A 15,650-nucleotide genomic window follows, 5' to 3' on the forward strand; every position below is an offset into this window, starting at 1 on the left:
GACTCTAATCTGGAGAGCCTCTAATCTGGAGAGGTTGGATTCTCCACCCTTCTTCCATGTGCACCCAGCTGGGTGACCTTGGGCTAGTCCTGATTCTCTGGGAGCTCTTTCAGCCTCACCTCTCTCACAGGTTGTCTGTTGTGGGGAGAGGAAGGGAAGGCGATTGCAAACTGCTCCTTTGAGTTATCCCTGTCATTGGGGTGGAAAAGCCCTCTAGAGTGGGTGGGAAATGGAACCCCAGCTCCTGCTCAAACGTAGTTCTTCCTCTCCTGACATTTTCCTGGGAGATGGTGGAAAGGGTTAAATGCACTGAGCCCTTTCCAGAAGCCCATAAAGGGAGCGTCCTCCTTAGCCCACCTGTTTTCTTCTTCCTGGCAGTCCTTTTCCTAACCTGGGCTGCTCTGTAGAAGCCATCCAAGGAAAGAATTATGTAGAAGCAGGTATGTGCAAGGAGACCCTTTGCTAGGGACGGAGGGGGGATAGAAACCGAAGAGCCATCCCTGTGAAGAAGAGAGGGGGATGCAGAGTAAACGCCTATAATCCCTGGTCCATCCAGTTGGTTCCCACCATTAGGATAGATTCAAATGAGTAGCCGTGTTGGTCTGAAGTAGCACGAGTCCAGTGGCACCTTTATCATGTGTTATCATGGGAGTTATCATGTGGCTGTGTGTGGGTGCTGTGACACAGTTTACTAATGTAACAGGATTTGCTTATATATTCCCACTGTCATGATGTCCAGTTCATAGTCTGAGGAAGAGTGCCTGCACTCAAAAGCTCACGCCTTGAATAAATCTTTGTTGGTCTTAAAGGGGTCCCTGGACTCTGGTTTTATTGGTTTCCACCATGTTTGCGTGCTCAGTCCTCACTTTTCACCACACAAAGGAGTCCCAAAGCAGCTTACAAACACTTTCTCCTTTCTCTCCTGACAACAGACACCCTGTAAGAGAGGTGGGGCTGAGAGAGCTCTGAGAGAACTGGGACTGGCCCAAGGCCACCCAGCTGGCTGCATGTGGAGGAGGACTGGGGAATCAAACCCAGCTCTCCAGATTAGAGGCTGCCGCTTTTAACCAGTACACAAGTTCCTGACATTGGCATAGAAGACTCTTAAGTCGGATAATTTTCCCAAAAAACAAAAGAGCAGCTTTTGGAGCCAGCTGATTTCTACCGAAGTCTTCTTAAGGGATATTTATTTCTTTTTGCATTTCTGCTTCTCAATAAACATCCCTGTGTGATTCTGGGAATTCCCTGGAATTATAGCTCCTCTCCAGACTACAGACATCAGTCCCCCTGGAGAAAATGGCTGCTGAGGAGGGTGGACTCTAGCATTACCCTCCCCACTCCAAATCCTGCCCGCTCCCCCTCCCCCAAGTCCCCAGGTATTTCCCATCCCAGTGCTGGAAATGCTATTAGTTTCTGAAAATAGACACATTCTGGATAGTTTCTGGATAGACACATTCATGAAAGTAAAGCAGCATTTATTTTCTTTAAAGCAAGGAGACATTTTCATCTCTGTAACTGCCAGGGGCCAAGATAAGACACTGAGATCAGCCCAGCCCTCTGAGTGCAGAAAACGGGTGTTAGGGTTGCCATCCTCCAGGTGAGGCCTGGAGACCTACTGGAATCAGTGCTTGTCTCCAGAAAAGAGAGATCAGTTTCTCCCAAAGAAAATGCCTGATTTGGAGGGTGTGCTCCACAGCAGTGGTCCCCAACCCCCGGTCCGGAGACCGGGATCGGTCCGAAGATCAGTTGGTACCGGGCCACAGCTCCTCCTCGTCCTCCCCCCCGGCTGCTGCCTCAGGGGCTGCCCTGCCACTCTGCCGCCGGCTCACCTTTGGTGCTCTCCAAAGGTCGCCATGGCTGGGGCTCCCCCTCGGCGTGGCACTGCGCAGCTGCTGCTGGCAGCGCCCGCCAGTGGGCAGTGGGAAGTCAGGGGCACTGGCAGGAAAGCAAGTGGAGCAGGGGCTCAGGTGGTGGCAGCAACGTCCCTTGGCAAAAGACTACCCCCCCAGGCCTCAGTAAAATTGTCAAGTGTTGACCAGTCCCCAGTGATAAAAAGGTTGGGGACCACTGCTCTACAGCATTCAGTCCCACAGAAGTCCCTCCCCTCCACAAATATTGCTCTCCCCAGGAAATTCTCTCCCTGGAGTTGGCAAATTTTGTGGGCCTGGAGAGGCTGCTTGGTCATGACTCATCTTCTCCAAAGTCCCCCCTTAGACCTCCTTCCTTTGGATGAGATTGCAGCAGAACAAAATCTTGAGTTTGGGGAGGTGCAGTAATGCCATAGCTGAATCTATAAAACAAGTCTCTTCCCCAGCCCTCTGAATGGTCCCAATGTAATACACCTCTCTTTCAGGTGCTTGGACAGGTGGAGAAGGAACCTGCTGACTCCCCCCCACCACCACCCCTTAGCAGAACTGAATTCATCCTGAATATGGAAGCTCAGCAAGAGAGTGATGAAGAAGCTGGATTATCGGGTAAGCATTCGTGGACTTGAATTCTATATATATTTTGCATAAACATTTTTCAATGTCTCAGTTGTGTAAATGTTTCATTTTAATGTTTGCAACCTTGAGGGCCCTGAATTGGGTGGAAACACAGCCTCAGGTGTTTTCAGTAAACAAAGGTCATGAGAGGCGGGATATAAATCAAGTAAAGAAATAAATGAATGAATGAATAAATAAATAAATAAATAAATAAATAAAGTAATTGCTACCAAGAATTAAAACATTTCCTATTGCTATTCTGGAACAGAGAAAGTAAGGAACGGTTATGGAAAGGACTCAGAAAAAATAATCCAGACTGCTAATACTGCTAGAGAAGAATCATAGAATCATAGAATCATAGAATCATAGAGTTGGAAGGGGCCATACAGGCCATCTAGTCATAGAATCATAGAATCATAGAGTTGGAAGGGGCCACACAGGCCATCTAGGCCAACCCCCTGCTCAACGCAGGATCAGCCCTAAGCATCCTAAAGCATCCAAGAAGGCAGCAATGTGTAAGATTGATGGAGAAGGGAAGCCTCATTTGCCCATTGATTCCAAAATCCCCCCCCTGCTAGATTCAAAGCCCATTCTTAAGAACGAACGTTGAAAGGCCCCACATCCCTTAAAGGAGTGGGTGAGCCCCCCCCCCCGTGGTGGTGCCTCTGTGGGAGGCTCCCATTAGGGCCAACAGCTCTCCCACTCTCTTGGGAATGGTCTAAAGGGAATGGTCAGGCCCCCCCCCTGCAGCACCAGCGCCATGGGAGGCCCAATTTAGGTCCGGCAGTTCTGTCACTCGTGCGAGAGAGCTGCTGGGCCTAAAGGGAGCGGCCAGCCCCCCCCCCCCCCCGTGGCGCCAACACCGTGGGAGGCTCCCTTTAGGCCCAGGAGCTCTGTCGCTGACGCGAAAGAGCTGCGGGGCCTAAAAGGAACGGTCGGGCCCCTCCCGTGGCACCGCCGCAGGAAGCTCCTTTTGGGCCCAGCAGCTCTTGCCACGGTGAGAGAGCTCCCTGGCCTAAAGGGAACCTGGAGTGGCAGCACTGGCCGGTTGAGGCCTTGGTGGGCGGGAGTTGGTGTCGCCAGTCAGGGTGATTGGGCCCTCACCTGGACTGGCCACGCCCACTCTCCACCCACCAAGGACTTAGCCTTTTTATGTAAACAGCGAACAGCACGCAGAACATGCTCTCCCTTCTTTTTTTGAAATCTATCCACCAGTAAGGATCCCGGAGTACTTTACATCTTTAAAATCACCTTCCCTGAAGCGATTTTTTATGCTAGCAAGGCTGAACCTCCTACCAACAGCAGTGACTAAAGGTTGGTATGCTAAAATCCAGTATGCCTACAGACACTGCCCATGTCCTGCAAAGAAACCCAAGTCAGTGGAACACGTTCTCCTCTATTGTGAACAATATAACCATCTCAGAGAATGGTACATATTTCCTCTCGTGGGGGCGAGCAAGATTCACAATTCTGCAACAATAGTGCACTTTCCTTTATTGAATCATAACCCTCAAATAACCAAAGGCATTGCAAAATTCCTTCACGGGATTTTCTCCAAGTGATCTGGGATTTGAATCATCTTGTCTTTTATAGGCCCATTATGCACGAGAGGGAGAACGTGCATTCGGGGTGGAATGGCCAGTTTGGTGTAGTGGTTAGGAGTGTGGACTTCTAATCTGGCATGCCAGGTTCGATTCTGCGCTCCTCCACATGCAGCCAGCTGGGTGACCTTGGGCTCACCACAGCACTGATAAAACTGTTCTGACCGGGCAGTGATATCAGGGCTCTCTCAGCCTCACCCACCCCACAGGGTGTCTGTTGTGGGGAGAGGAAAGGGAAGGCGACTGTAAGCCGCTTTGAGCCTCCTTCGGGTAGGCAAAAGCGGCATATAAGAACCAACTCTTCTTCTTCTTCTTCCTCTTCTTCTTCTTAAAATAACCGATAACGCACGGTGCCGGCTGCAACCGGCTGCAGATTCGGTGCATGCTGCCAAAAAAGCCGTGTTAGTGAAACGCGGAAGAAAGCGCAGCTTCCAGGTGACCGGGGCGCAACCAGAAGTGGCGCTGGGGTTACCGCGTGCATAATCGTTTACTCTGGGTTTTGCCGCTGTTGCGTCCCACCCCGTGTATAAGCGGTTTGCTTCGCTTCTTCCCCCTCCGCGTTTTCCATGTGACCCGAAATTGCCATTTCGGCGGCCGTGCATAATGGGCCATATAGATGTTTTGTTATGATTATGCCAATAAAGGTATTTGATTGATTTGATTGATTGTAAATAGCGAACGCTGCTTACAGATTAAAGTGGACCATGGTTGCTTCAAGTTGTAATTCTGTCTCTTGTTTCCTGTAGCAGACGTTCAGCAGGTGAGGGAGCAGGAGAATGTTTCACTGGTCATCTGCTAATTCTAGAAATTATGTTCCCAAAATGATATGCATGGTTCCAGCATGGTTCTTTTAAGTTGAAAGTGGACCACAGTTGGTTCAAGTTGTAATTCTTTCTCTTGTTTCCTGTAGCAGATGTTCAACAGGTGAGGGAGCAGGAGGATGTTCCACTGGATCTCACTGTGGCATCATTGGGTGGATCAAAAGGGGTGATTTCCCAACAACTCGAGAATAAGGAAGCCTGTGGAAGCCAACAAGAACGAGAAACTGTTATAAAGCTCAACCCAATGAGAAAAGACACTTTCCTAGTTGACCAAGTCTTACATGCAACAAACTCCCATGGGAGAGAAGATGGCATTAGTCGACCAGAACGGGAAACTGTTATAAAGCTTAATCTTTTAAGAAAAGATGCTCTCTTGGTTGACCAAATCTTATATCAAGCAACCTCCTGTGGGAGAGAAGAGGGCCGTAGTCAGCTGGAGCAAGACACTGTTATAAACCTCGATCCTATGAGAAAAGATGCTCCTTTAGTTGACCAACAAGTCTTACATCAAGCAACCTCTTGTGGGAGAGAAGAGGGTGGTAGTCGGCTGGAGGAGGGCACTATTATAAACATTGATCCTGTGAGAAATGATGCTCTTTTAGTTGACCAAGGCTTACATCAAGCAACCTCCTGTGGGAGAGAAGAGGGCGGTAGTCGGCTGGAGCAAGACACTGTTACAAACCACGATCCGACGAGAAAAGATGCTCCTTTAGTTGACCAAGGCTTAAGTGAAACAACAAGGGGAGAAAAGAGGAACAGAGAACGTGGAGGAAGGCACAAGCAGAGTTCTGACCTCCCCAAACATCAGCGAATCCAGAAAAAGAAGAAAACTTACATCTGCTCTCACTGTGGCAAAGGCTTAGCTAGCAGTTCAAACCTTGCAAGGCATAAACTGAGCCACACAAGAGAGAAGCCACACAGGTGTTCAGAATGTGGGGAAACCTTTGGCACTAAGTCCAACCTTTCACAGCACCAAAAGTCCCACAGAGGGAAGGAGCCAAATAAATGCTCAGAATGTGGGAGGTGTTTTAGTTCCAGGGGCAGACTTTCAGACCACAAGAACAGCCACACGGGACAAAAGCCACATCAGTGCTTAGAATGTGGGAGAAGGTTTGCTTTTAGAAAAAACTGCCTCGCTCATATCAAATCCCATTCAGAAACGAATCCTTACAAATGCTCATTATGTGGGAAAACTTTCATTAATAGTTCAAAACTTTCAGCACACGAACGGATCCACACAGGAGAGAAGCCCTATGAATGCTCACAGTGTCAGAAAAGGTTTACAACATTCTATTCCTGTAGGGTGCACCAAAGAATTCACACAGGAGAGAAGCCATATAAATGCTTCCTGTGCGGGAAAAGCTTTGCTTTTCGATCAGGAATGGTTCGGCACAAAAACTCACATTCTGCAGGGAAGCTGAGTGAACCTGGGCAGTCCAGCTCAGGAGAAAAGCTACATCAATGCCCAGAGTGTGGGAAAAACTTTGGGACCAAAGAGTTTCTTGATGAGCATAGAAGAGTTCATACAGGAGAGAGGCCTTATCAGTGCTCAGAATGTGGGAAAACCTTTAAGTTCAGATCTGGTCTTAATCAACATGGAAGAACACATACTGGAGAGAAACCATATATGTGTGTAGACTGTGGCAAAAGTTTTACTAGGGTATCAAGCCTTTCAGCACACAAAAAGTCCCACACAGAGGAGAAGCCACACCAATGCACAGAGTGCGTGAAAAGCTTTCGGGCCAAATGGAATCTTGACCAGCATAGAAGAATTCACACAGGAGAGAAGCCTTATCAATGCTCAGAGTGTGGGAAAACCTTTAGGTTTCAAGCTGGTGTTTTTCAACACAGAAGACGGCATACTGGAGAGAAACCATATAAATGCTCAGACTGTGGGAAGTTTTTTAGTTCTCATTCAAATCTTTTAAGACACCAAAGATCCCACACAGGAGAGTACCCCTATAAGTGCTTGGTCTGTGGGAAGAGCTTCCCTCATAGATCGAAGCTTGTTCGACATGAAACATCCCATACTGAAGAGAAACCATATAAATGCTTAGAATGTGGGAAAGCCTTTAGTGGAAATTCAAGCCTTTCACGGCACAAAAAATCGCACACAGGGGAGAAGCCACACCGCTGTGTAACGTGTGGGAAAAGCTTCATGTCTGAATGGTATCTTGTTCAGCACAGAAGACTCCACACAGGAGAGAAGCCTTATAAATGCTTGCAGTGTGGGAAAAGCTACAGTTTACAATCAAGTTTTATTAAACATGGAAAATCTCATACAGGGGAGAAACCATATCAATGCTCCAAGTGCGGGGAAAACTTCAGTCAGAAATCACAACTCATTGCCCATAAGGGAGTGCACACTCGAGAGCGACCACATACGTGCTTTCGGTGTGAGAAATCCTTCCTTCGAGTGAGTGAACTTCTGCTCCACAAGAAATCCCACACACAAAAGAAATCCTATTATTGCTCGCAGTGCCGAAAAACCTTTCGTTGGTACTACCGGTATCTTGAACACAGAAAATGCCACAGGGCTAAGAATCCATACAGGTGCTCAAAGTGTGGGAAGAAGTTTTTCTGGGAAGGCAACCTGAAATTGCATATGAAAAAGACATGCAAGAGCTAGAATATGGGTACATTTGGAATGTGGCACAAATAACCTATAATTAAATCGTGTTTCTGGGCAGAAGGAAAGCCACGCCAGGGAAAAAAGACACAGAACAATGCAAAATGTGGGGGAACGTTTGTTCAAAAATTCATGCTTCTACAGTAAAACTTACACTTCCTTGAAGCATTAACTCCAAAAGTTCCCACCTGCAGACTCATGAGTTACCTAGCCCCATAGTTGAATCCACAGAAAGTGGGACTACCTTTCTCCGGTTGGGGCTGGAATTTTCTGAGGGAACTTTCAGAGTTTTTATCGTGAGGGAATCTAGTTGCTTCAGCAGGCTTCTGTCACAACAGGGACAATCGCCATTTTAAGCTTCTTTTTCAACCAGTATAATGCCTTATTCAGTCCTGTTAGAGAAATACTCTTTCATGATTTTAAATTTTAAATAAATATTTTTAATTTTTTTTTCACTGTAGATTTTGCCTTTTGTCCTACAATGTGACCTCTCAGGAATTGTGACCTGCTGATATCTCTTTATGAAATGGTTGTTTTCCCCCCAGGAGCAGGCGCTTGGGGCTAGTTGAAAAGCTGGCAATTTCAGCTCTGGCTCAAAATATCCCACACACCAATGAAAGGCAGGGCAACGGAGCCTCTGCGAAACTCCACGATGCTTTTTGAAGCCTGGAGGAAATTCACCTACCATGCCACAGTAATTAGCAATTCCCTGGTTATGCTAAGGAAGGGCCACAAGAGACAAACACTGGCACATCCCTTCCTGCCCACCCACTCACAATCTGCCTAATCACGGAAACATAGAATCATAGAGTTGGAAGGGACCTCCTGGGTCATCTAGTCCAACCCCCCGCACAATGCAGGACACTCACAAACCTACCTCTCATCCACTGTCGCCTGCCACCCCCTAAGTTCAAAAGGAGTTTAACAAAGTTCTGTTTCTTATGATTCAACATTCAGGAGTCCAGGGATCAAATCTCTGAGGTAAAATTACACACCAGAGTTCTCAAAGCTGGTTCAGTTATTCCTTTGTATCATAAGATACTAGGATGGGCTAATTTGAAAACAACATAAAGCAAAATATGCTGCCAGGCTGACCAGCAAGAAGATAAAGAAGAAGATTAGGGAACATTATTCTGGGGGGGGGGGGGAAACAAAAGAGTCATTTGTTGTCCTTGTTCCTCCCCACCTTATGTGTAGATCTCATAGAATGGTCCCATAGAATGGCCATTTTCCTGGGAAAGGTTAAAGGTAAAGGTAAAGGTAAAGGTATCCCCTGTGCAAGCACCGGGTCATGTCTGACCCTTGGGGTGACGCCCTCCAGCGTTTTCATGGCAGACTCAATACGGGGTGGTTTGCCAGTGCCTTCCCCATTTACCCTCCAGCAGCAAGCTGGGTACTCATTTTACCGACCTCAGAAGGATGGAAGGCTGAGTCAACCTTGAGCCGGCTGCTGGGATCGAACTCCCAACCTCATGGGCAGAGCTTCAGACGGCTGCCTTACCACTCTGCGCCACAAGAGGCTCATTGGGAAAGGTTGGAAGGGGTTAATTGCCCCGAGGCCTCATTTGTCAAAGCTCATAAATGGGAGTTCTCCTTTCAGGCCAATTGTTGACTCCTCTTCAAGGAGATGGTCTTCAGACTGGTTTTGCTGGCAGGGTTGGTCTTTTCCTTAGCAACAATGCAACACAGGATTTTCTAGGGGAAGGTGAGTGCATGCATAAAGACGGATTTGTGGGTACCAGAGGAGATAATGGGACTCATAAGGAGAACCCTATAGGGGAAGGTCAAAGAGATGAAATTAAAGCCTGATGCAAGGTTGAGATGAAGAATGAGGCCTGATGTCCAGGACTGCTTCAGACAACGTACACTTCCCGTTATAAGCACTGACTGATATTTTAATGAGGATTTGTATAGGGATGCATGTTGGAGAGAGGGAAAGGTACGAAAGAGGGGCAAAACACAATTCAAATACAAAACAGCGCAACACGATAAAACTCCCCCAGGTTAGCAGTCTTAAATGATAATGAATCATGTTCGGATATGAAGACTATTTGACCTTCCTTTTGAGGTTAAGAAAAGAAAACAACAGCCCTCAAACTGGGTGATGAAACAGGAAGGAAAAAACCTCAGCTAATAAATTCAGATGCTTAGCTGTGTTGGCCTGAAGCAGCAGAACAAAATTTGATTCAGACCAACCAAGTTTTATTCAAGGTGTCAGCTTTTGTGTGCCTGCATGCACACTTTGTCAGTCCTGAGGGACCCAATCTTTGCACAGCTAATATATTAGTTAAATCTCCAGTTGATAGACTGGCCCAAACTGAAAGCCTGAGGATGCAAGTGCAGCCTCACCTGGAAAGGGCTGCTAGAGCAAATGTTTAGTATGTAGAGCAGGGGTAGTCAAACTGCAGCCCTCCAGATGTCCATGGACTACAATTCCCAGGAGCCCCCTGGCAGGGGGCTCCTGGGAATTGTAGTCCATGGACATCTGGAGGGCCGCAGTTTGACTACCCCTGATGTAGAGGTTGTTCCAGATACATTCAATCCTCAGCGGACTATCTCTCCTATTTGGAAACAAAATACTATAGGAGAGCATTCACACTAGCTAGATGCTCTGCGTTACCTTCTGCCATGCTGGTGGGCCGCTTCAAGAAAACCTCATTAGCTGAAAGACTCTGCCCCTGTAATTCCGGGGAGATAGAGTCAATCGAACACATCCTCTTAAGGTGCCTTACCTTCAACTCTGCAAGAAATAAATTCATCCTCCCATCACTCAGGAATTCCTCCACCAGCTCAAACAAAGAAAAAGTAATAGTCCTCCTGCGGAATAGTAGGGGCCATATTATTAAGCAGGTTGCCAAATTTTGTGTGCATGTGCTTAGCACACGGGAAAGACAACTTAAACTGAAGTGAAGATTTTTTAGAGGAATTTTACTATGCATTTTTTATAATGTACCCATCAATTATACAATTTTATATTTTTTAAATTTTATACTGGCTCCCTGATTATGCAATTTTCTACTCTGAAAAGTTTTTTTTTTCTTGCTATCTGTTTTATCGGGCCGCAGTGCTGTATTAAAATAAATTTGAATTAGTATGTAGAGGAGGTTATTATAAATAAGAAATCCAGAGTTCTCACTCTGTTCACCTGTTGGAGGAGGATGTTTTTCCAGTCTTTAAGGCATTACGAGGCTTGTGTTGACGCTTATTGCAGAAAGTTAAAGATTACTACTTCCCGGAATAATTAACAGTGGGTGCTTTAAATGTCACTCTCTGGGAGTTACTAAGCTGTTGTAACTGACAGATTGCTTCTTCCTGCAATAAAAAGGACCCCTCCCACAGCTCTCCCTCCTCTTCAGATGAGTACCTACACAAAAACTCTTGAGTTATTGATGAGAGAGGTTAAATATCTTCTTCCAGTTAGGTCAAAGGCCTCGATTGCAAAGTAATGCTCTTTGTAGGGAGAAAGCATTGAGTGTTGAATGCTCTCAACAGTGTGAGCCGTTATTTAATTACTTGTGAGATTTTTAAAAATCTCTTCAGAGTCTGATCTCCTAGGGGTTGGGTTGGGTTGCTGGGGCACAGAAAAACATCTTATCCCTTTAGAGGATAAGAGGCTTAGTATGAGAAAATTGACCATTGAAGCTTTTTAGAATGATAGAGTTGGAAGGGGCCAAGCCCCTGCTCAGTGCAGGATCAGCCTAAAGCATCCAGGATAAGTACCTGTCCTTGGAGATGAATAACATCATGGGATAAAGTGATTAACTGTGTAGTAAAGTGACAGGACTTTCCCCCCACAGGCCCATTTGCAACCCTAGGTACAACATTAACAACAACAGGGGGGAAAGTGGTATTTGATATGGGTGATTAATTAGGGGAGTTTAACTCCCTAATTTTGTGGCTGGCTACTATGTACAAAGAAAATATGTCAAAAATATGAACATTGGCCCTGGAGCCTATTTGGAGATGCTTTTTGAATATGTCTGGTTTCTTCTAAAGTCATCAAGCAGGGAAGGAGGGGCAGCAGGACTGACTTCCTGCCTTCCAGACTGCTTAGGGACAGGTCATGGAGCCGGGCCACACCACTAGAGGTAGGGGTAGGGGTAGGGGTTGGGGGCAGAGGGGGGTTTCCACCATGTTGTTGGGTTGTTGGTCCACTGTATTTGTATTTTTTTGTCCATCTTAATAGGGTTTTAATGGGGTTTTTAACTGGACATCTGTAACCCGCCACGAGCCTAGTTGGGAGAGGCGGGTAATACATTTAATTAATATATATCTCTAGGGAATACATTCTGTGCCCTGCTTTGTAACGTGTCTCAACTTAATTTTCATACTTTGATTATAGTTGCCTCAATGGCTGGTGGTGGAAGTACCTAAATCTATTCCCCTGCAACAGAACTGTACATGACATTGGAAACGTGGAATATGGAAGGCAACCAAGACGGTGACAGAGAAGCCACATCACCTGGTAGGGAATATGTGGGCCTGAATTACTGTACAGTACCTAGGATACTGTGATTGGAATGGTGGGAATGATTAGACAAGTGTGTCAGAGGAAAGATGCCTTTCTTATAATCTAATAAAGAAGGAGAGGATCTCTGAGATGATTGGGGGTGGGAAAACCATTGTCCCCCCAGACGCCAAACCTTCCCAGTACATCCGTCTCTCTTTCCCCACATGTTTCACTGCAGCTTCTTTCTAACAAACCTACAGCCACCTATGCTCAGTTCCCCAGGTCTAGGCTATAGGCAACCCCCATGGAAGTCACTATGATTCCCAAAGAATTCAGAATATCATAGCTGACATTCCGTATTTTGTGGTGGCTTTAACCCCTCCCCCCCAAGTCCAAGTTTGTTACTCTTTGGCAAACCTGGTGTTCCCCAAGTGTGTAAAAATAAAAGAATTCCCCTTTACATGTACTTGGCCCCATGGTGTTGATTTTTTCATCTGCACTAGGTGTGCCATTGTATGCAACATCGTATGCAACAGTTATAAAGAAAAACTGTGTTTAAGTTTGATGTACTGGTTAAGAGCGGCAGCCTCTAATAGGGAGAGACTTAATTCCCCACTCCTCCACATGAAGCTGGGTGACCTTGGGCCGATCACAGTTCTATTAGAACTTTTCTCACAGAACAGTTCTGTCAGGGTTCTCTCAGTCTTACCTACCCCACGAAGTGTCTGTTGTGGGGAGAAGAAGGGAAAGTGTTTGTAAGCCACTTTCAGACTCCTTCAGGTAGTGAAAAGTGGGGTCTAATATCCTTACTCTTCTTCTTAAACCACTTCTGCATATCTGATGACCCATATGCCAACTCATGTTAACCTGACATTCCTCAGGGGTGTGGAAATAAACAATCACCCTGCATATGTACATGGCCCCATGGTGCTGGTTTTTTGATCCGCACTATGCTGCCATTGTGTGCAGTCAGCTATAAAACTATATCAGTTCTATATATCCGATGACCCATAGGGTAACTCATATAAAACCATGAAGAGTGTATCTCTGAATATGAGATTCAGGCATAAACAATGGCAGTCTCTGATGGAAACAGGATGCGGATTAGGTTTAATAATCTTCTCTCAAAGGAGGCTGTGTGGCAGCCATCCCATCGGTAGGTTTCCTACCAAATGAAAAATGGTTGGTTCAAGTTTCAATGATCTTCTTTTCCCCCAAACAGATGTTGAACAAGTGAGCAATGAAGAGAATCTTCGCTTGAGAACATCAGAGAATAGCGATCGCACAGGTGGAGAAAGAGCGGAGACTTTCCAGTCACCTGAGACACAAGAAGGATCTAGAACTCAGTCTGGACCACAACACCACGAACCAATCCATCCAGTGGGAAGAGATCCTCTCCCAGGGATCCAAAGTTCAAGTGAAGCAATCTCAGGTGGGAGAGAAGAACTGGAGAGAGGATATGATGAAAATGGGACACAGAGTTCTGATCTTTTACAGAGGACGTCAAACCAGAGAAATAAGAAAACTTGGATATGCCCACAGTGCGGGAGAAGCTTACATTCCAAAATTTCCCTTTCAAAACACATACGAAACCACAGAATAAAAAAGCTCCACAAATGTTCAGAATGCGGCGAAGGTTTTAGCTCCAATTCAGACCTTTCCGTGCACAAAAAATCACACGGAGAAAAGAAATATCAATGCGGGCAGTGTGGGAAAAGCTTTGCTGTCAGATCGTCCCTTGTTCGGCACGCGAAATCTCATACTGGAGAGAAGCCTTATACATGCTCAGACTGTGAGAAAAGTTTCCGTACCAAGCCAAACCTTTTAGTGCACCAACTGTGCCACAAAGAGAAGGAGCCGCATCAATGCGCAGACTGTGGGAAAAGCTTTAAGCACAAGTCCAATTTAGTTGAACATAGAAACGTCCACACAGGAGAAAAGCCTTACAAATGCCTGGAGTGTGGTGAGAGTTTTCATTCTCATCTAGGCCTATCAGCACACAAAAGATCCCACGCACGGGGGAGCCCTTATAAGTGCTTAGTATGTGAGAAAAGCTTTGCTTTGAGATCAAAGTTTCTTCAACATGAAAAGTCGCACATTAAAGAAAAGCTTCCTAAATGCTCCATGCGTGAGAAAAGCTCTGCTTTTCAATCCAGGCTCCCCGAACGCGGAAAAACCCATTCCGAAGAGAAACCCTATAAATGCGAGAGCTGCAGGAAAAGCTTTTGTAGAAAGTCAGACCTTGCGCAACACACAAAAACCCACAGCGAAGAGAAGCCATATCAGTGCGAAGACTGTGGGAAGACTTATAAGTTCAAAAGCAGTCTTGTTCAACATAGAAGAGTCCACACGGGAGAGAAGCCGTATACCTGTTCTGTGTGTGGGGACCTTTTTCGCTTCCATAGCAACCTTGTGGCCCACTCAAGATTGCACACTGGAGAGAAGCCTTACAAATGTTCAGAGTGTGGGAAGAAATATAGCTTTAAATCCAGCCTTATTGCCCATGGGAAATCTCACAGGAGAGAGAAACCATACCAGTGCTTGAAATGTGGGGAACACTTCAGTCAGAAATTGCACCTTATTGTCCACAAGGGAGCGCACAGTCGAGAGAGACCACATACGTGCTTTCGGTGTGAGAAATCCTTTCATCAAGCGACTGAACTCCTGCTACACAGGAAATCCCACAGACGCAAGAAAAAAATCCACTGCTTGCTGAGACAAAGAGCCTTCCCTCGATACTACAAGTGTCTTGGACACCGGCAGCACGAAAAGGGATTCATGTGCTCGAAGTGTGGGAAGGACTTTTTCTGGCAAGGCAGCCTTAAAATGCACATGAAAAAAACGTACCAGAGTTAGATTCTGTGTACATTTGGGATGTGACACAAAACCCCATCCTTGTTCTACAGCAAAGGTTGCACATGCTTAGCATGAAGGGAGAACGTCGTTTTCAAAAGTTCCCGCCTGAAGACTCATGAGTTACTTAGCCCCACAGCTGAAGAACGCTTAGACTGTAGGACTTATGTCTCGTTGGGGGTAGAAATTTCAAGGGAACTCTGAGAAATTCTGCCACGAGAGAATCTAGTTGTTTCAGCAGGCTTCTATCGCATCAATTTCATCTATTGAAATTTCCTTGTCATGCATTACTCAGGCCTGTAAGAGAAATGTTGTTTCACGTTTGTGACAAGGATTTTTCAAAATGTATGTTCATTTTTCTCTTTATTATGTTTGGTGCTGAAGGCTTGGCAGCACCCTGTGCTTTGGGTCTTGGGAGTGGGTCGCTTGTTTGCAGGGGTAGTCAAACTGCGGCCCTCCAGATGTCCATGGACTACAATTCCCATGAGCCCCTGCCAGCGAATGCTGGCAGGGGCTCATGGGAATTGTAGTCCATGGACATCTGGAGGGCCGCATTTTGACTACCCCTGCACTACAGGGTGCTGCTTGGAGGGGACATGTGAACCAACTCTTTTAAAAGCTAAATAAAGGTTTTTAATTCTGTTTTCCTCCCCCTTTCACTGTAGTCTCCCCCACTTTTATCCTACAGCATGGAATTGCCAGCAGATGATGTCTCAATGTGAAATGTTTTGTTTTTTTTCAGGAGCTTGGGTCTAGTTGAAAAGTTAGCAAATGTCCACACAGCAGTGGCATGCAGGGCAATGGGACATCTGG

The 15,650-nt window shown here is 46.1% G+C and overlaps 2 protein-coding genes across 5 annotated transcripts; both read left to right on the forward strand.

The window, feature by feature from the left end:
• The first annotated feature begins 342 nt into the window (after nt 1–342).
• LOC143834223 (uncharacterized) lies at nt 343–7,983 on the forward strand. Of its 2 annotated transcripts, none has more exons than XM_077330853.1 (3): nt 343–440; nt 2,354–2,474; nt 4,995–7,983. In XM_077330853.1, the coding sequence occupies exons 2-3, from the start codon at nt 2,432–2,434 to the stop codon at nt 7,532–7,534; spliced, it is 2,583 nt and encodes an 860-aa protein (XP_077186968.1). In that variant the 5' UTR covers nt 343–440; nt 2,354–2,431; the 3' UTR covers nt 7,535–7,983. The 2 variants fall into 2 exon arrangements, with proteins under 2 accessions (XP_077186968.1, XP_077186969.1); XM_077330854.1 differs by having other exon boundaries at nt 4,998–7,983.
• A 1,163-nt stretch (nt 7,984–9,146) lies between these two features.
• Nucleotides 9,147–15,292, forward strand: LOC143834282 (uncharacterized). 3 transcript variants are annotated; one of them, XM_077330963.1, is made up of 3 exons: nt 9,147–9,239; nt 11,877–11,999; nt 13,207–15,292. In XM_077330963.1, the coding sequence occupies exons 2-3, from the start codon at nt 11,936–11,938 to the stop codon at nt 14,838–14,840; spliced, it is 1,698 nt and encodes a 565-aa protein (XP_077187078.1). In that variant the 5' UTR covers nt 9,147–9,239; nt 11,877–11,935; the 3' UTR covers nt 14,841–15,292. The 3 variants fall into 3 exon arrangements, with proteins under 3 accessions (XP_077187078.1, XP_077187080.1, XP_077187079.1); XM_077330965.1 differs by lacking the exon at nt 9,147–9,239 and adding an exon at nt 10,920–10,976; XM_077330964.1 differs by lacking the exon at nt 9,147–9,239 and adding an exon at nt 10,993–11,049.
• Nucleotides 15,293–15,650: the final 358 nt, after the last annotated feature.

This window comes from Paroedura picta, chromosome 3 (genome assembly GCF_049243985.1).
Source record: "Paroedura picta isolate Pp20150507F chromosome 3, Ppicta_v3.0, whole genome shotgun sequence".
Lineage (NCBI taxonomy): Eukaryota > Metazoa > Chordata > Lepidosauria > Squamata > Gekkonidae > Paroedura > Paroedura picta.